This window comes from Danio aesculapii, chromosome 15, assembly GCF_903798145.1.
Source record: "Danio aesculapii chromosome 15, fDanAes4.1, whole genome shotgun sequence".
Taxonomy (NCBI): Eukaryota; Metazoa; Chordata; class Actinopteri; order Cypriniformes; family Danionidae; genus Danio; species Danio aesculapii.
This window is the reverse complement of record NC_079449.1, coordinates 23915185-23935376: the sequence shown is the minus strand read 5'-3', so window position 1 is coordinate 23935376 and position 20192 is coordinate 23915185. Positions and strand designations below refer to the sequence as shown.

The 20192-nt window shown below is 34.8% G+C and overlaps 2 protein-coding genes across 2 annotated transcripts; one reads left to right on the top strand and one right to left on the bottom strand.

Annotated features, from left to right (window-relative positions):
- Nucleotides 1-516: 516 nt before the first annotated feature.
- Nucleotides 517-3900, bottom strand: tmem199 (transmembrane protein 199). The gene is made up of 6 exons (XM_056473177.1): nt 3447-3900; nt 3283-3356; nt 1391-1480; nt 1266-1308; nt 1069-1181; nt 517-973 (listed from the first exon to the last, which is right to left on the bottom strand). Exons 1-6 carry the CDS (start codon nt 3616-3618, stop codon nt 878-880), a joined length of 588 nt encoding a protein of 195 aa, XP_056329152.1. The 5' UTR covers nt 3619-3900; the 3' UTR covers nt 517-877.
- Nucleotides 3901-6527: 2627 nt separating this feature from the next.
- poldip2 (polymerase (DNA-directed), delta interacting protein 2) lies at nt 6528-19499 on the top strand. The gene is made up of 11 exons (XM_056473727.1): nt 6528-6904; nt 7590-7671; nt 9594-9691; nt 9791-9887; nt 11391-11466; nt 12485-12592; nt 12688-12824; nt 14737-14763; nt 14872-14997; nt 15091-15170; nt 18673-19499. Exons 1-11 carry the CDS (start codon nt 6720-6722, stop codon nt 18785-18787), a joined length of 1131 nt encoding a protein of 376 aa, XP_056329702.1. The 5' UTR covers nt 6528-6719; the 3' UTR covers nt 18788-19499.
- Nucleotides 19500-20192: the final 693 nt, after the last annotated feature.

The window sequence follows — 20192 nt, the reverse complement described above, 5'->3', positions numbered from 1 at the left end:
TGGAAGGTGAGTAAATGATGACAGAACTTCCATTTGGGGTTTAATTAACACTTTAAATTCAGGGGATTATGGAGACATTTTATAAAGATAAAGACTGTTAGTGAATGGCATAGAGAGAAATAGAAATGTACAGGAAATAAGTTACAATATATATTTTGTTCTCAGATAGGCACATTCGTTTCTTTTTCTTTTTTATAACTGTTTTGCCTTTTTTCCTAATTTTCAGTGGCATGAGCATGGCTTTATGAGCCGCTTTGTGTTGCACGTTTCTGGTTGTCTTTTATACTGTGTCCGAGACTTTGCGAAAGCTCAACTACATAGCTGCATGTGCAGGACGTACAGTACACAATATACAGTAAGCACTGGATCTGCATTATAACAGGAAATGCTGTAAACCTGGTTCAACAAAGCTGGACTATCAGTGAGCATTGCCAGGGTGTGTGATTTAATAAATGTTCCTTTTTTTCTTTTAAATGGTGTTGACTCAAGCTTTTTGGATTATTTTTTTTATTATATTCTTGCAAAAAAAAAAAAATCACATTTTTCCACACTACTTCTAGAGAGTCAATCACAATAAACATCGAAGCACAAATCATTTACAATCATGTCTCATTAAAGAAATAATGCTCCATGGAGGACAAAAATAAATACAAACACTAGAAATGTGGAAAAACAAGACAGCAATATGATTAATGTATATTCTTATGTGTGTGTGTTCATTTTTTTTTTTTTACTAATGTAATTTTTTTAGATCAAGATTGATTTGTTAAGCTGCAGCGTTTTGATTCGGAAGAAAACAAGAAACTAAAACAGTTGTATGGTGAAACAAGTTGATGATAACAAAAATTATGGAAATATTTAATAATATTAGGCACTATTAGGGCTCTCCAAGATCTCCTTCCATTGTCCGGACCAGAACATAAAGCTCAGCAAGGCCGACAACAGATGCTGCAATAACAGCGGCTATTACTCTCTAAAAGAAAAAAACAATAAAGAGACATTATGAATATTTTATAATAGATTTTTAAAACACTTCTTGACTCTGCATTGACTCGAATGTGAACTTACTGTTGTCGTCTCAGTAAAGATATACTGGCTGCCCAGATATGAACAGGCAAACGCTGCAATTACAGTTACCAGGAAGTTAAATACAGTAACAACAACAGCCTTCACGGAGCGCACTGCAAAACACAAATGACAAGTAAGATGAACAACAAAACAGAGAAACAGATTAATAATAAGCAAAGAAAGGGGAACATCCTGACCTTCTCTTCCAAAGTCTGCTAAAGTTCCATGTTGATTCATTTCCTGTTGAGTAAGAGCGTATAAATAAATCTACTGACAGAATGAAAAATTATGAGAATATGTTTGGCTGTAGACGAGTGTTCACCTGTGGATTTACGTTCCGTGTTATTCTCTTGTATTCTTCATTGGCCAGTTTTGCTTTAATTTTTTCTAGACGGGCCACCAGCTGAGGGTTCTATTGAATTGAAATAAATATCTGCTTAATGACAACTTGGGGTTATGCACAAACAGACTGCACATTTTAAACATGCTTTAGCTGCTTATTAATAGTTATTAAGGTAGTAGTTAGGTTTAGGCATTTGGTAGGATTAGGATTATATGTCCAATAATGGATTGTTCCCATTTTTTTTGTCCAGTAATGGAGTTTAATGGATAGTTTGGCCAAAAATGAACATTGAGTAAATTACCCTTTTTTCATAAAGTAGTGCCAAAAATTAAAATGTAATCATTATTTACTCTCCTTCAAGTGTTTATACATCTGTATGAGTTCCTTTCTTCCACTGAACAGAAAGGAAGATATTTTGAGGAAAGCTGTAAACATTCACTTTCATTGTAGGAATTAAAAATACTATAGAAGTCAAAGCTTACAGCTTTCTTTAAAAATCTTCTTTTGTATTCGACAGAAGAAACTTTAACAGTTAGTAAATGAGTAAACGATAGCAGAAATTTCATTTCTATCACATTAAGTTACTAGTATCTTTTCAATTTTAATTTTTTATTAGATATTACACTGTAAAAAAATCTTGCTGCCTATTTTTAGTTGAATCAACTGAACTTAATCTAAATTTGGGGATCACTTTCGTTTAAGTATCAATTCACACCATTTACTACTCATTACTAGGCTTATTACCTGCCAATTAATAAAATATTAACTGTTTATTAGCTATTAAAAAGTATGATCTTATTGGACATCCCTAATCCTACCAATACCTAAACCTAACTATTACCTTATAACTATTAATAGGCAGCTAATTGGTAGTTTATTGAGCTAAAAGTCTTAGTTAATGGATTATTAATAGCATGAATTGTACATTAAAAGTGTGTTCAAACTTTGTATAACTAAAAGATTTGTTGAAACCTGATTAAAAATAGCTTAAAAAGCTAACAAATTAGTTGTTGTCATGACTTTTTGTCATAATTTGTTTTCAGCGTAGCACCGATTAAATTTATACTAATACCTATTCATTATATACTACTATTTAGTAATAATAAATTATTAATTAACTTCACATTTTTGCCATTGACTTCTATGGGGATCTATCATTGAGATATCTACTCTTCATTTTAGACCAGTATGTTACAAATTTTTATGTACTAATAGTTCGTTAGGAGCTAGGAACTTTTTAACAAAATTTTTACACATCATTAAATACTAGCACTTAATCATTAGATACTACTTATTAGATACACCTTTACAAAGTACATAGATGCCAGTTCTTTATTTATTAAATACTAGTATTTATTCATTAGACTTTAGTACTTATTTATTAGGAACTCAATTCAGTAGGTACTGGTACACGCTTATTATATGCTATTACTTATTTCAAATGTTACTAATTACTTTTTATTATTATTTTACTTGTAAGACTTTTAATTAAACCTTACAGTGGCGATTTTGACTGGTCATGTCATAAAACGAGTAAAAAAAAATAAAGTAGTGACCAGTAAGATACGAATTGTTACTAGTAATAATTATAAAAAATACTAGTGTCTAGTATTAAATAAGTCATTAAGTGCTAGTATCTAATAAATAACTTATATATTCTAGTAATCATTTAATATCTATAAGACAATGTAAAAACCCCAAATCTAACGAAGTTCTAGTATCTACAGAACACGCACTAGAAGCATGAAAATAGATACTCGTACGTTTTGTAGGTTAAATGTTAATATGGCTTGTCATAGTTAATGCTATATGTGACATTCGTAATGTGCCTGTATCAAAGTTAATAATATTATTACAAAATCCTCACTCACTCTTGGAGGTGTGATGACTTCTGGAAGATGAAGGGTGCTGTCTTCAAACAGCTCGTGAAGATGCACTGGATGTCCTACAAACACATCATACTCAACACGTAAAGTGCGTTTTTGCGTAAAGTGCTTAAAAATATGTATTGTTCAATGAAATGTAAGTTTCTTACCACTGTCTTGAAGAAGCTTGTGTAGTTTCCTCACAGTCTTGAACGGTATGATGGACTGATCTTTGAGAGTCTTCAACTCCTCTTTCAGCTTCTCCGATATGGCAGATTCTCTTTCCAGTAAATCTCTCAACTTCTCTCTAAATCTCTCACCGATTTTAAACGAAGAAGCCATGATTATAAAGACGCCTGTTTAAGTTCCGCACACGTTAATGTGCATTTATTTTCACATATGTCAGTTGTGTGGATACCAAGTCAATAAAGGAAGTTTCCCGTTTAACCTATCAAAAGGCTAAACGCTGACGCTTAAATCAACTTAACGTCACAGTTAATGTTGAGTGTTACGTCCGTTTAAGTGTTATATTGTATTTTAAATGGAGAATGTTGTGTATTTTCAGTCCTGCCTGTCAGCTGATTTCTTGTTTTCCTTCAGTAGTTTTTTGGCTGGTTGCAGAACAGACCGACTGTTCGCATACCGCCGCCTACAGTCAGGGAGTGTATTTATAGCCTCATGTAAATGTCACAGTTTTGAAGCAATATTAATCAATGTTTGTTTCTACGTTTTAATTATTTTTCATGCCAAGATTTTTGTCCACAGGGATAATGTGTTGTAAATGACCACAAGCTCTCACTTTCATAACGATCTCTTTCTTTCTTTCTTTCTTTCTTTCCTTAATGTAATTTTTCAGTATTACTTAATTTATATTTATTTTTATTTTTTTTGTTCCATTAATGCATTTATAAATGTATTTGTTTATTTATTTATTCATTCATTCATTCATTTTCCTTCGACTTAGTGCCTTTGTTCATCAGTGGTCGCCACAGCGTAATGATTTATTTATTTATTCATTTATTCATTTACATACATTTTTTATTTGGACACTATAAAAATAAATATGTAAAATTGCATGAATTTCTCTTGTATTATCTTGTCCAAGAATAAAAAAAAAAGATTTAGGTCTATTTTATTGAGGCATGCTTGTGTATATTTAATATTTAGTAAAAGTTTAAATTAAATTACTATATTTATTTTTTTACTTGAGGGGACAAATACCATATTTTCTAAACATGAAGTAAATGTAGGATCATTCATTCATTTTCTTTTTGGCTTAGTCCCTTTATTAATCTGGGGTCGCCACAGTGGAATGAACCGCCAACCATTTAGCCTACCCAATTCACCTGTACCGCATGTCTTTGGACTGTGGGGGAAACCGGAGCACCCGGAGGAAACCCACGCGAACGCAGGGAGAACATGCAAACTCCACACAGAAATGCCAACTGGCCCAGCCGAGACTCGAACCAGCGACCTTCTTGCTGTGAGGCGACAGCACTACCTACTGCGCCACTGCGTTCCCCAAATGTAGGATCAATATTATCAAATTATATTATTTTAAAAAACAATATATTATGGCAAATCATTTTAAGCACACCACTGAAATAAATGTTTTTTTGGCCTATGAACACATATAACAAAGAAATACAATTTGCACAATATGCCATATATTGTTTTATATTATTACAAGTAGAATAGAGAAAATAATAAAATTAAATTACAGATACTATGACGGTACACTGTAAAAAATGCAGGGTTCCACACAATTCATTCATGTTGTCCCAACACAAATCGATTAAGTTAACACTTTTAACAAATTTATGTAGATTGAACATAAAAAAATAAGTTGTCCCAATGAAATCTCAAGAATTTTGTTGTTTCAGCTCATTTTAATTAAGTAGTTTGAACAAGTAAAAAAAAAAACTGAGTGGACAGTTTACTTGTCTAATGCTATTATGAATGTGCAGATAAAATTAGAGATCCTAAGAGGGTTTTTGACTTACATTTATATACCATATATACCATAATGCTGTTTAAATTTGTTTATAAAATGAAAAACAAAAACTGGCTTACCACCCGAATACTTCATTTATGTATTTGAAATTCCCCCATTATAACTATTAAATAAATTATATATGTTTTATCCTTTTATACATTGTAATCATCCACATATATCTCAACAGTTTTTCTTTTGTTTGTTTTGTTTTTTAAATTGAACAATTCAAAATTAGCAACAACTTGAAAAAGCTGATGTCAACAAGGGGATGACAACAATCAAAAAAAAAGAACAAATTTAAACAAATACATGTAAATGTTTGCACACATTAATACACTTAACAGCTTTCTTGTTTCTCAGATTATAGATCGTTTTTATATAAAGCTTATATACTCTGACTTCAAAATAACAAATAATGGCTTGCAATCACTGTACTTGTGTGTACTGAATTTTGCCATCTGAAGTAATACATTGATCAAAAAGTACTCTTTGTGTAATGACCTGTTGAATTTAAGAAAACCAATTAAACATTTTTAAAACAAAGTTGAAAACTGGGCATAAAGTTGACTGATAAATTAGCAGAAATCCAACCAGAAATTAACTGCATACGGGCAACTCCAAAACAAAAGATAATATGTTTCAGTGCGTAGACACAAAACGTACAGCATGTATCAGTTTCACAATTAAACCTGCTTGCAAGAAAGTAATTACTGGGATAATATTTATAAATAAGATTGAAAGAAATTTATTTTACTTTATTTGTTATTAAATATTTATGGGGTAATTTCCAATTTTTGGGCCATAACAAATCATTAGCATTGCTATTCCAGAGAGTTATTACATGAGGTCTAGAGACAACATTCATTTGAAGAAGAGTTCGAATTTGTCTATTATTATTTTTAAGGAGGAAGAAAAAAGAGGAGAAAAATCAGATTCGACCAACAGCAGTATCAAGAGGATCCAGGAATAGCAAAGGAGAAGGGGAACCATAGAGGGGAACGTGTGTTTTTACAAAGCATTTGTAACCTAGAGGGGACAGCATCCATTACTACAGCCTATGCTTTAAGAGTTATCGGGATTTTAAACTTAGATTAAAAAATTTGGCCATCTTGGTTTAAAAGTTGGCTGACTAAATTTATATTATTACTGAACCAATTTTCAAAAAAACAATGATTTGGATTTAAATAAATAATACATATATCTCAACGTTTCTATGACCTTTGTGTTGTATACTGACAACTTCCGGTCGCAATGCGTTATGGGAAATTGTGTGCGACTTTACACAGTTCAATATTGCAATAAAAGGGTCAAAACTCGTTTAAGTGTAATTTTAAACTTTTGCTTTTCGTTATTTCTGAATTATGTGGGTTTAGAATATGATTTGGGGTTTTGAAAACAAATGATATTCACTGCACCCGTGTGTTCATGTGCCGATAGCTGAAGGAAGATGGCAGCGTGTGCAATACGTCGGGGCTTATTGTCCACTGCAAGTAAATATAACCAGCACAAATGCACTCACAGAATACTAAGTGCGATAGACTTCAACAGCGGGTTAGATCCGAAAAGACCCCAGTCGTTGTGTTCATCTTGCAGCTTGTCCAGTTTTCAACAGACGAGGTTCATGTCATCTCGGTAAGAACTGTTAAAGCGAACGTCCTACCATGTCCTCCTGTTACATAACTGCGCAGAGCTGTACTTTTAGCCAACTATTTCGCTAAATGTCTTTACAATATATCTATTAGGTGCATTCGTGTTCATTAATAATGAAATGTCAGTTGTCATTTGTTTAATGTTAGCTGTTCCTGTAGTTTGAAGGCTTCACATGCTTGCAGCACAACTGCCATATTGTCTCAGTAACTGTGTGGCTGAACATTAAACAGTGTTGATGTTTGCTAAGTATCTGAAATTTAAAGTGCTGATCACACGGCTTTTAAGTTGATTTTTACAAAGGCATCATAATTGAATTTGAATTAATACCAATATACAAAATTGAGGCCTACAAACCTCAGCTTTTTTCCAAACCCCCCAAAGCCATTCTTGATTACATAAGTGTCAGTCTGGGCCGGAGTTAGTAGACGGTAAACAAGTTCTATTTCTGTGGTCAGCACACCTCTGTCTGTTTAGTTTAGTGCACTTCAAAAATTTCAAGTTCAATGTGGTCTTGGTCCCAATCTGCTAAATGTTGCGCAATGGCCTATTCAGTCTTGTTGAAAGCTTATTCAGCCTTTTGTTGAAAAGCTGACTATGTTGTAGATAGAATTGTATATAGAATTATTTTCAATTTATGTATGCATGTATATATTTATTTACCTGACAGAAACAGACCTGAGGGGAAAATACTGGAAGCTGTTGGAGTATTTGAAGCCCTGAAGCAGCATGGAAAATATGAAACAGGACAGGTCAGTTGTCTTTTTAATTATGAAAACCCATTTTGAGTGCTCTGTAGTAATTGTTTTATTATTCTAAGGCTGAAATTCTGATTTAAATATTCATTTAATGCTAAAACTGCTAGAGACCATAAGAAGAAGAAGAATGGTAATGGCATTCTGGGGGGGAAAAAAGAGTTGTATTGCACATGCTGGACTAGCACTGCTGCTTTGCAATGTTCTATATCTGTCTATTACTACTGAATAGGCTAGCATATTCAGGGAACAAAGGAATGTTGATTTATGGCATGAGGTTTTATGATGGTAAATGATTATTCAATGCATCAATTTGCTCACCTCTTTGTTGTTCTAAAAGATGTTTGGTATCCAAACTCTACATTGTTGCAAGTAACAGTTTATTCCCGACCCCGCTCACAATTTCTGTTTAGTTTCTGTTGGCATTGTTTAAAAACAAATTAATTTAAAACCTTTTTCAGAAAATTTTCATTTTCTTAGGCTCCCATAATGTTTGTTGCTGTGTAAATGATCACCCAATATGTATAAGTTTGTTTTCGTTTAAAACGCTGTGATGTATACACGTTAGTGGTGGATGGAAGGAAGATGTGGACTGTATTAAAAAAAAAAAAAAAAGGGCAAAAAAATATATTTGTCCAGCTGTAGTCACTGCACGATGTGAAGTGACTTTCACAGCAGACATGAAAAGCGTTGCACTGTTATGAATCCCATTCATTTCAGTGGCCTGCACCATGCAAGGCAGATTTTTGCAGTGCATTGACTAGCTTATGCTGGCTCACTTAATATTCTTCAAATATATTGAAAAATATGCTAACTCTAAAGTTCTAATAATTTAATTCATGCATTCATTTTCCTTCGGCTTAGTCTCTTTATTTATCAGGGGTCTTCAGACGAATAAACCGCCAACTTATCCTGCATATGTTTTCCAGTACTGGGAAACACCCATACACTAATACACTACGGCCAATTTAGCTCATTCAATTTACCTGTACTGCATGTATTTGAACTGTGGGGCAAACCCAAGCACCTGGAGAAAACCCACGCCAATACGAGGAGAACATGCAAACTCCACACAGAAATGCCAACTGACCCAGCTGGGACTCAAACCGGTGACCTTCTTGCTGTGAGGCGACAGTGCTAACCACTGAGCCACCTAGCTGCCTTCTAATAATTTCAAGTACTATATTTTTTCTGTCGGATTTTGTCACTGTCAGTAAAATGTAGTTATTTCATTGGTTTGATTTTTATTATTTTTTTAAATCAGTATAATCAAAGTTTTTGAGTTAGAATTTTGAGTTTAATTTAAAAATTGTACAAAATGACTTTTATATAATTTAATGAAATATTAAATAAATATTACTAAGCGTTTTTCGTTTTCTGTCTTTGGACAAGTGCATCCAGAATTTTCATTTCAGTTCATCCTTTAAAAAAACAAAAGTGCAATTTGATTGTGTCAGCAGCACACACAGTTTGACTATGAAAACTGTGCTATTTGAGACTACATTTCCGTATGAGACCAAATAAGATGTACTTATACAAGCTTCATTTTCATTTTAGATTTATATAATAATGATATTCTGTTAAATGTTTGTAAACATCCAACGCCATATTGCCTTGCATAAACGTTGGCGTCTCAAACTGTATTTCTTCACATACTAAAGAAACACATTCATAATTTCTGCCTTGACATAGTCTTCTTAGCATAGTCAGATATTGTTTTGTTTGCCTTCCATATTAGTGTGCTAAGTCTTACTTTGGCAACACCCTTGCCACCACCACAAATACATTAGCAATCGCTTATAATAGACTGTGTATCCTTCAAAACCTTAAAACATAATTCTTTTAAAAGGACTTCTATCTCAAGCCTCCATCTGACGTTTGTGGACAAACTTTACTCATCCAGTTGTAATTTTCCGCAGCTCTTCCTGCACAGTGTTTTTGGATATAGAGGAATTGTTTTATTCCCATGGCACGCTCGTCTTTATGATCGCGATGTGAGTCCTGCTACCACCGACAGGTATGTAGTGGAGGGTCTTTTAGGCTTATGCATGATTAAATGCTTTGGTTTGTGTTTCAGCTTAGTGAGTCTGTTTGTCCTGTGCTTTTCTTTCTTCAGTAAGCCAGACTCTACAGGTCATGGATCCAAAGAGGTGAAGGGTAAAATGCACACGTACTACCAGGTCCTCATAGACACCAGAGACTGTCCTCACATAGTAAGTACCATCAGCATTACATTTGCTCCAATTATATGTAGTCTTCAAAATATATTTTCCACACTTTTAATTCATGTTTTGTTTATATTCTGATATACTGGATTGCTGGTCCAAAAAAAATTTAATTAATGCTGAAAGCCGTTTGCTGTTATTTTAGTTAAATTGACCGGCCACATTATTAAATACATCTATCCAACTGCTTGTTAACGCAAATTTCTAATCAGCCAGTCACATGGCAGCAATTCAATGTATTTAGGCATGTAGACATGGTCAAGATGATCTGCTGCAGCTCAAACCAAGCATCGGAATGGGGAAGAAAGGTGATTTAAGTGACTTTGAATATGGTGTGGTTAAATTTGAATATGGTACTGGGATTTTCACACACAACCATCTCTAGGGTTTACAGAGAATGGTCCAAAAAATAGACAATATCCAGTGAGAGGCAGTTCTGAGGGTGCAAATCCCTTGTTGATGCCAGAAGTGAGAGGAGATTGGCCAGACTGGTTCCAGCTGATTGAAAGTCAACAGTAACTCAAATAACCACTCGTTACAACCGAGGTATGCAGAAGAGCATCTCTGAACAAACAACACATCCAACCTTGAGGTGTATGGGCTACAGCAGCAGAAGACCACACCAGGTGCCACTACTGTCAGCTAAGAACAGGAAACTGAGCCTACGATTGGCACAGGCTCACCAAAATTGGACAATAGAAGATTGGAAAAACGTTGTCTGGTCTGATGATTCTCGATTTCTGCTGCGACATTTGGATGGTAGGGTCAGAATTTGGCGTCAACAACATGAAAGCATGGATACATCCTGCCTTGAATCAACGGTTCAGGCTGATGGTGGTGGTGTAATGGTGTGGGGGATATTTTCTTGGTACACTTAAGGCCTATTAGTACCATTTTAACATCGTGTCAATGCCACAGCATATCCGAGTATTGTTGCTGACCTTGTTCATCCCTTAATGACCACAGTGTACCCATCTTCTGATGGCTACTTTCAGCAGGATAAAGCGGCATGTCATAAAGCGCAAATCATGAACATGTCAATGAGTTCACTGTACTCAAATGGCCTCCACAGTCACCAGATCTCAATCCAATAGAGCACCTTTGGGATGTGGTCGAACGGAAGATTCGCATCATGGATGTGCAGCCGACAAATCTGCAGCGACTGTGATGCTGTCATGTTAACATGGACCAAAATCTCTGAGGAATTTTTCCAATACCTTGTTGAAACTATGCCATGATGGATTAAGGCAGTTCTGAAGGCAAAAGGGGGTTCAACCCGTTACTAGTAATTGTACCTAATAAAGTGGCCAGTGAATGTATTTAAAGCATTGTTTGTGAATGTAAGTTTTCATTTCTTTAAAAAAAATGCAGAACTTGCATTTTTAAACTTGCATAAAGTTTGTCCTGACTTACTGATATGAACAATAATAAGGTCAATGTCAACTTGTCTTGACTAATTTATCTTTTTATTTTTTTCTTTGTCACTATTAGTCTCAGCGTTCTCAGACTGAAGCTGTGACGTTTCTGGCAAATCATGATGATAGTAGAGCACTGTATGCAATTCCAGGTAAAAGAAATGGTCATCTATACTTTATTGTTATGTTTGCATATACAGTATTAAGGTATCTTATTTCTGTGTCTGTAGTAACTGCAAATAAACATTTTGTGTACTTTTTCATCATGTCATCTGCACCCAGATCTACCGGTTTTTATTTGTCACACGTCATTAGACAGACTTCTGTCGGCACCTTGGCTTTAGATTGTACTTCTGCATTTTTGTATCTAGTTCTGTGTTTGTATGTATGTTGCTGCTACTTGCTCAGACCCAAGTTGTTCTAAACTTTATTAACATTTACTCAAAGGAGAAGAACCCCCAAATTGTCAATGTTGCAACAGAAACCAAACTGTTAAATGTATACTTGTGGAATGTCCTATTTTTAATGTTATCAGATGACGATTTTTATTTGGAGAGACTTTAAATTAAATATTTTTAAATGCGAATCCTTCCAAAATTGTAAAAAAAAAAAAATTTAATAAAAAGTTAAACCTAAAGATAAGGTACAGACGATAAAATAAGATAGCGTTTTAGATTTTTATCTTATGTATTATTATTATTGTTATTATTATTATTATTTCTGTATTTTATCTTATGGATTATTTATTGCTTGACTTTTAATTAAAATATTTTTATAATTATAGAAAAGTTTTTTTTTGCCATGACATGACACTGATATGGCAATAAACACAAAACTCGCTCTCTAAACTTTTATAATTTTTTTCCTTCTGTTGAACACAAAACAAGATATTCTGAAGAATGTTGGGAAAAAAGCAGCCATTGACATCTATAGTAGGAACAAAAAGTGAAAGTCAGTGGCTGCTTTTCCAACATTTTTCACTATATCTGAAGCACTAAAACAGACAAATCATTGACATAATTGCGAATATTTCTTATATTAATTGATTGTCAGTCTATTTCTTTAATTAAAAGTCACCCCTTTAAATAATAGAGTTTTATGAAAGCTCCATTTATCTTGCTTCTGTATTTCTCTCATTCTTTCATGTGTATGCCTGCATGTGCGTTTCAGGTCTGGATTATGTGAGTCACGAAGACATCCTGCCTTACAACTCCACTGAACAAGTTCCTATCCAGCATGAGCTGTTTGAACGTTTCCTAATGTTTAACCCCTCCAGAAGTAACTAGTCATCATCTTCTCTTTCATCAGTATTCATAATAATCCTGGGTCTTATAATACATTTCTAATGGATTGCATTTATTTTGTTTCTTTAGATCCTCCGTTCACTGCGAGAGATACCTTACGGGCCTGGCAAGAGAAGAACCATCCCTGGCTGGAGCTGTCAGATGTGCACCGGGAAACCACAGAGAACATCCGCGTCACCGTCATCCCCTTCTATATGGGCATGAGAGTAAGAATAGAGTTTTCAGTGTATTGCAGATTAAATGTTCACATTAAATTACACGCTACCTTTAAAGAGTTTGTGGACAGTAAGATTATTTATAAACGAGGTCCCTTATGCTCACCATAACTGTGTTTGTGTATGAAAACACAGTAGAAATAGTAATATTGTCATGTTTTACAGATTAATGTAACTGTATTATTTATTTATATATAATACAGTTGTTTCAAATGTATTTATAAATTCTATATATTTAAAATTATTTTAATATAAAATGCATTCATGTAATGGCAAAGTTTTCAGTAAATGTTACTCTAGCCTTCAGTGTCACATGATCATTCAGAAATAATTTTAAAGAGCCTCTATTTTGCGTTATAAAAAGTCATATTTTGGTTTTGGGGGTCTCCAACAACAGGCTGATATGCATCAAGGTCAAATAACACTTTTCATTGTCTTATATGCTTATATTTTTACCTAATTATCCCAACGACTCCCATGTGATTCGTTCAGCGACTGATTTGTTCCCAATCCCTCTTTAGCGCAAAGTTAAATTGCACTGATTGGACCGATGACACAGTCTGTTGTGATTGGTCGATTGTGTTCAGCGATAGATGGAGAGAAATGCCCACCACAGTTATGAATTAGCACACAGAGTATGTGAGAGCCCAATGCAGGATGGCAGTTAAACACCAGCATATTACACTACTCTTAAACCTAACCCCAAGTAATAACATGACACACATTCAGTATTAATCCACACAGTGGCAAAAGTTGAGCTATTTTGAAAATTGACTCAGCTGCGTGTGTATGAACAGCTGATGGTGGCCATAGCAACAAGAAACGGCAGAAGATCGTGAGTTCAGAAACACATTTAAATCGGTAAATGAAGAAGCATGTTTCACATTTTCAACGTGGTTTTGGACACCATATGTGAACAGCACCATAAAAATGTAACCTGATAGATGCTGTACAACCACTGATCTGTAAAAGTTAAGTGATTACAAGCCGCGAGGGGTGATTACAACTTATAGCACACAATTAAACACATATTTCGCAAACTACACAAAACGAGGCAACAATTTTAATTATACTTGCATGTTATGATCCGGAGGAAGAAGAAACTGCTCCATATGAACTGTAACAGTTACTGACAAAGTTACTGTCAATTTCTGACAAAGTCCCATACATAATAGTCTCTGCTGCTCCTTTCTCTAATAGCAAACGGCTGGCGAATCCCACGTCGCGGCATAGGTTATTGTATCAAAAATCAGAAAAATGATAGGAACAAACACAGCACGAGGTTGGCTATACTGTGGTGGTGTTGTGAAAATAACCTTTAACCCTTTATTCCCCGCAGCCGAATCTCCATCTGTCAGTGATCGTCATCTTCGCGTCATTATCAGTCCCATGATCCCTGCGCTCCGCTAGTGTCTGAAGTGAAAAGCGCGTTCATTTTTTACTGGATCCAGTACTACATGTTTGTTGATTTACCGTATCAACATTGACACGTTCAAGCAAAAGATCCGAACTCAACTCAACTCAATTCATTCATTCGACTCTGAGTCAACTATTTTGTTAAAGAGTCAATAGTTTTAAACATGGTGCACTCTCAGATTTAAACCTCAGCTGGATGTTTTCCTTCACTTAGTGCTGTATTACACACTGCATGGAAGGTCATTTTCCAAAACCCATAATAGGGGCTCTATAATGTTATTGATTATACTGTTTACTTAATGTATTTTCAAAAACTTTTGATAAAGAGGAAATTTAAAAGAAAAGCTTTTATTTAAAATAGAAATATTTTGTTGTTTTGTTTTTGATCAGTTGAGTGCATCATCAAATACATACATGCTGTTTATTTATTTAGTGTACTTTAATATGAACATGGTCTTAATTTATGTTTGTGTTTGTATGTCTACAGGAAGCTCAAAACTCCCATGTGTATTGGGTAAGCAAAATTACCTAATTATGTCATATGTAATGACTAAATAAAAAGGCTATTTATAGGCTGGCCATCGGTGACCTGTTGGAGATAATACGTTGATGTTTTCCGCAGTGGCGTTATTGCATCCGTCTGGAGAACCTGGGCAATGAGGTGGTTCAGCTCAGGGAAAGACATTGGAGGATCTTCAGTCTCTCTGGGACTCTAGAAACAGTCCGTGGAAGAGGAGTGGTTGGCAAGGTGAGCCATTAATTAGCAAAAGCATAATCTAGAATTCAAGACTACGGAAATGAGATTTGTTTGCTAAATGTTAATTCATCATTATCTCACCAGGAGCCTGTTTTATCAAGAGAACAGCCGGCGTTTCAGTACAGCAGTCATGTTTCACTTCAAGCACCCAGTGGACACATGTGGTGAGATTATCAACATACTGACATGAATGCATTTATTCTAGCTTCATGTTTAACAGAATCATGTGGACAAGAAATTAGCTTAGATTTTGAATTATGTGGGGTTCAGACTACACAATGTCATTTGTTTTGGCACAATGCCTTTGACGCAGAGTGTTGATGTGATTTGTAAATGACAATATGATTAAGATCAAAAATATTCACTTGTTTATTCTGACCTTCTACATTAACACAAATGCCGTTAAAGGGATTTTTCACAGTAAAATGAAAATGTACAGTTAATTTACTCACCCTCAGTAGAATATCTTCAGTAGACCCATAAAGAAGATTAAGCAGGAACCATTGTCTTGTGCTCAACCTCTAGAATCCACATAATGGAAATCAGTGGGCACCATCACTTTGAGATTTAAACAAAAACATTTTTAAAACAAGCTATCCCTTTAAAAACTGCTGTCATTGGCTTTTTGGGAAGCAACATGGTCTAACACAGGGATGGGCAAACTCGATCCTGGAGGGCCGGTGTCCCTGCATAGTTTTGCACCAACCCTAATCATACACACCTGCTTGTAGCTTTCTAGTTATCTTGAAGACACTAATTAGGGTGTTCATGTGTGTTTGATTAGTGTTGGAGCAAAACTCTGCAGGGACACCGGCCCTCGAGGATCGAGTTTGCCCATGCCTGGTCTAACATGTTACAAAACGACAAGATTTTAGTAGACAAACTCATCTTAATTTGGCAGGTCTGTTGTAAGTTTGCTTGTAAGGTGAAAACGTGTAGTTAAAAAGCAAGTTTTCGTGTAGTTTGGTGGCTATCAGAGCAGGGAAAGAAAGCTGCTGCTCTCCAGGATTCTCGCTTATAAATATGTCGTACACACAAAACCAGGGTAGAAGTGTGCATGGACAACAAAACAAACTTGATGGGAGAATCTGCACAGCTGTTAGTTAACTCTAAGTAAACATATTTAACTTAAAAAGTGACTTAATTGAACTGCTGAAAATCATAATCATTAATAAACCTAGATTTTTCAAATATATCTTTCAATTGATGCTTTTATTTGGTGAGTTTCAGGTTCATAAATGTGCTGTTAATTATTTAATGCAATGCAAAATACGTTATTTCAGTCACCAGAACAAATGTTGCATTATCAAGCTTTTCATTTAATGAAAACTAGGTGATCCCTTGCATAAAAGGATTATCTCTATGAATAACATCATTGCATTGTTTGTTAAATGATAAACAGGGTTATCACAGGTCATGGGATGTCTGGAATATCATTTCTGTTCCAGAAATTGAAAGTCAGGGAATTTGAATTTGTTTGTCCTAGGCATGGAATATAAGGGATTTATCTTTGTTGCTTTAAATTGTGTTTTTCATTTATCAAAATGTCTTTTTTGTACTGTATATACCCTGTTGTTTTTATATGGTCAGTCTATTTTTCAGCTTTATTTTTTTAGCAGTCACTAAACTCAAATTTAGTCACCAGACTGTACCAGTTAACTAAGGCTATAATGCCAGGATAACATGAACTGGGCATTCTAGGTTGTCTCGTTTGTATATACTGAATAACGAAGCACCACCTAAACATAATTACTGCCAAGATGCTCTTACCATGAAACACATTCTACCACCAGGAAGAATCTTAAATTATTTTAAAATATTTAATAAAATATTTTTATTTATTTATTTATTTATTTTTTATCAAAATTTGAACTGAAAAATCATATTTAACTTTGAATATATATTTGTGTGAATTTTATTTATATTTATATATTTGTCTAAGTAATATTTTATTGTAATACAAATTAGTTTTTATCATGTAATGCTTTTACCATGTAATCTATTTTGCCATGAAATAGCCAAAGTTGCTGATGTGGCAATAAATAAATAAATAAATGCCAGCATAACATACATTGTAAGAGCTTTGGCTTCACACTGGCCTCTTTAGAGAGTAGGTGACAGAAAGGATAAATGTAAAGTTTGTAAACTCTAATGGGGGAGCACTTAGCAGCTACACAATCAGTACAAACATCTGACTTTTTTCTAAATCTGAGGTAAATGATTCCTATTGTTTATCAAAGACATGCAAAATGATAATCAAGCTAAAACCATTTTATTATTTGTAATATTCATTCATTCATTTTCTTTTCGGCTTAGTCCCTTTATTAATCTGGGGTCGCCTCAGTGGTATGAACCACCAACTTATCCAGCTTGTGTTTTACGCAGCGGATGCTCTTCTAGCTGCAACCCATCACTGGGAAACATCCATACACGCTCATTCACACACATACACTACAGACAAATTTACCATTTTGTCTTTGGACTTGTGAGGGAAACCGGAGCACCCGGAGGAAACCCACGTGAGCACAGGGAGAGCATGCAAACTCCACACACAAATGCCAACTGACCCAGCCAAGGCTCGAACCAGTGACCTTCTTGCTGTGAGGTGACAGCGCTTCCCACTTAGCCACCATGTTGCTCATTTGTATTATTTTAACCTTATTTTAATGTTTTATTACTAATATAAATGCACAACAGTGGCCTGTTTTTTCATTCATTAGATGTTTTGGCGATTCAGCTTTTTAGTCAGGCTTAAAGTGGAACCCTGGATAAATATAGCCAGTTATGTATATAAATTTGTTTAAATGCAGCACTGGGCAGCATGGTGGCACAATCGCCTCACAGCAAGAAGATCCCTGGTTTGAGCCTCGGCTGGGTCAGTTGACATTTCTGTGTGGAGTTTGCATGTTCTCCCTGTGTTCATGTGGGTTTCCTCTGGGTGTTCTGGTTTCCCAAAAATATGCGCTATAAGTGAATTGAATATGCCAAATTGTCCATGGTGTATGTGTGTGAGTGAGTGTGTATGGGTGTATCCTGGTGATTGGTTGCAGCTGGAGGGGCATCACTGTGTAAAACATATGCTGTATAAGTTGGCGGTTCAATCTGCTGTGGCGACCCCAGATTAATAAAGGGACTAAGCCGAAAATGAATGAATGAATAAATACAGCACTATAAAGGCAATATATTTTACATTACTCAATTCATAAAGTGTATTTAACTTATTTCACATGCGTTATCTTTATCAAGATTCACCTGAAAATTAAGTGCATCTTATTTTTTGTGTTCAGTAGCCTATGTAAATTGCATGAGCTTGCTAAGCAATATCAGAAAGATCAGAATAATATTGTGTCTATGCCCATTAATACTTTTTTTTTATTAGTTCCATATTCCGTTTTAATATTTGGAGGACTCTTGTGGAGTGAGAGGAAATAAAATACTTTTAAAATGTTTGTAAACATTGAATTTTATATTGGTTATTATATTTCTTTCCAGTCTCTCTGAAGAAAATAAAAATGAGTATTTACACTCCGATCTCAATAATGCAATTTAGACACTTCCACTTATTTTCCTGCAAATGTTCCTTTTAACAATTTGTTATACGTGTCACAGAATTATTTTGTGTTTCAATGATGACGCATGCATGTTATGTTTTGTTTCCTTCTTTAGGGGGACGTTCTGCTTTGAGAGGACAGATGGCTCGCACTTTGACGTGCGCATTCCACCTTTTTCATTAGAAAGCAATAAGTATGACAAAGCTCCCCCTACTGGCTATCCCTTGTAGTAAGCCTGCACCTGTGCGACTACCGTCACGGATTGGCTCATCATCCCTACAGGCTGTTCCCTTGGAGATCCATGTTTTACCTTCCTTATCACTGTTCCTTAAATATACAATGGTTTTTAGCAAAGCGTCCTTCAGACCCTGACTGCAGCATGGGGGATTTGAAACAACCGCATATCTTAAAAAGAAAAGGCATAGCAAGTTGCAATGAGGGTTGATCTTATTAAGAAGTGTGATGCAAGAGCGTGAAGGGAACATGGATAGATCCTCTCAAATCCTTGCATCGAGAAAGGCCGTGCTGAAAGAATTTGAATATGATTTGTTGTTTTCTATTTATTTGGACGGCTGTGTTGAACAACTGAATAAGCTTATTAGCATTAATTAAGCGTATTGCAATTTATCTCTGAGTTCAAACCCCCATTTAGTCAATTCCTTATATTCTGGAGAAAGACCGATCAGTGTACATTGAATGTTTTCTCCAAATGCCTAATTAGACTAATTAAAGACTTGCTGCAAAGATCATACTAAGGCCATCCCAAAGTCAGCCAGTGGAATGTGGTTTGACGAAGAAAGCCTAGTGGGACGAAACCGTATTAGAGATCATCCTCACACCAACTTTTCATCATGGATTTTGATTAAACTGTTGAATGATGAACTGCTTTACTGTTCACTGTAAATATGTTTGTAAAAGCATAAATAAAATGACATTTCCAGATTCCCTTTTTTCTATTAATGTGGTTTCAAAATGGCAGCTTTAGCAAGGAAATAAAAACAGATCTATACAGTAATGATGACAATTCCGTAACTCAAACATTTTCTCTTTTTTTTTCAGATTTATACCTCATAGTTCAAAGTAAAAATTAAGTTTTTAAATGATATTTCTCTTGTTATTGTTAGGTAAAATTGATTACTAAAATGCTATTCAACGGTGACTGGCCCTTGCAGCTCCTGACAATACATTAATTTTTTTATTATTATTATTTTGGTCTGTCTAAAAAACTGAACAATATTTTAAATCCAAAGCTTCAGCAATCACCCGAGCGTGTCTATGACAATTTGGAGTGCAAACTTCTTGTCACGTGATGTATATTTATCTTTGTTTCATAAAACGATCATAAGTATTAATTTTATTTGTTTGTGTCGAAATATTTTTCTCTGAAATTGCAGATAGCATTGAATTTTTTTACATCACCAAAAGTATCTTTTGATGCTTGCTGTAGAATAATAATCACTACCTCTTGGATTAAATAATCAGCTAACTTTATTATTGGGTGAACTGTCCCTTTAAGTGTTTTCTAACTTTTTTTAACACCAAATTTTCCATCTTTGAGAAAAAAAAAGTGCAGCAGATGACATGCCATGTGTTAAACACCAGATGTCAGCAAAGAAATGGCAACTATTACGGTAG

Coding starts and splice junctions, on each gene's coding strand:
- tmem199 (XM_056473177.1), bottom strand. CDS start 3,618: ATGGCTTCTTCGTTTAAAATCGGTGAGAGATTTAGAGAGAAGTTGAGA. Junction 3,357..3,446: donor CAAGCTTCTTCAAGACAGTG/GTAAGAAACTTA, acceptor ATGTGTTTGTAG/GACATCCAGTGCATCTTCAC. Junction 974..1,068: donor TCTTTACTGAGACGACAACA/GTAAGTTCACAT, acceptor TTTTTCTTTTAG/AGAGTAATAGCCGCTGTTAT.
- poldip2 (XM_056473727.1), top strand. CDS start 6,720: ATGGCAGCGTGTGCAATACGTCGGGGCTTATTGTCCACTGCAAGTAAA. Junction 12,825..14,736: donor CCTTCTATATGGGCATGAGA/GTAAGAATAGAG, acceptor GTATGTCTACAG/GAAGCTCAAAACTCCCATGT. Junction 14,764..14,871: donor AAAACTCCCATGTGTATTGG/GTAAGCAAAATT, acceptor TGTTTTCCGCAG/TGGCGTTATTGCATCCGTCT.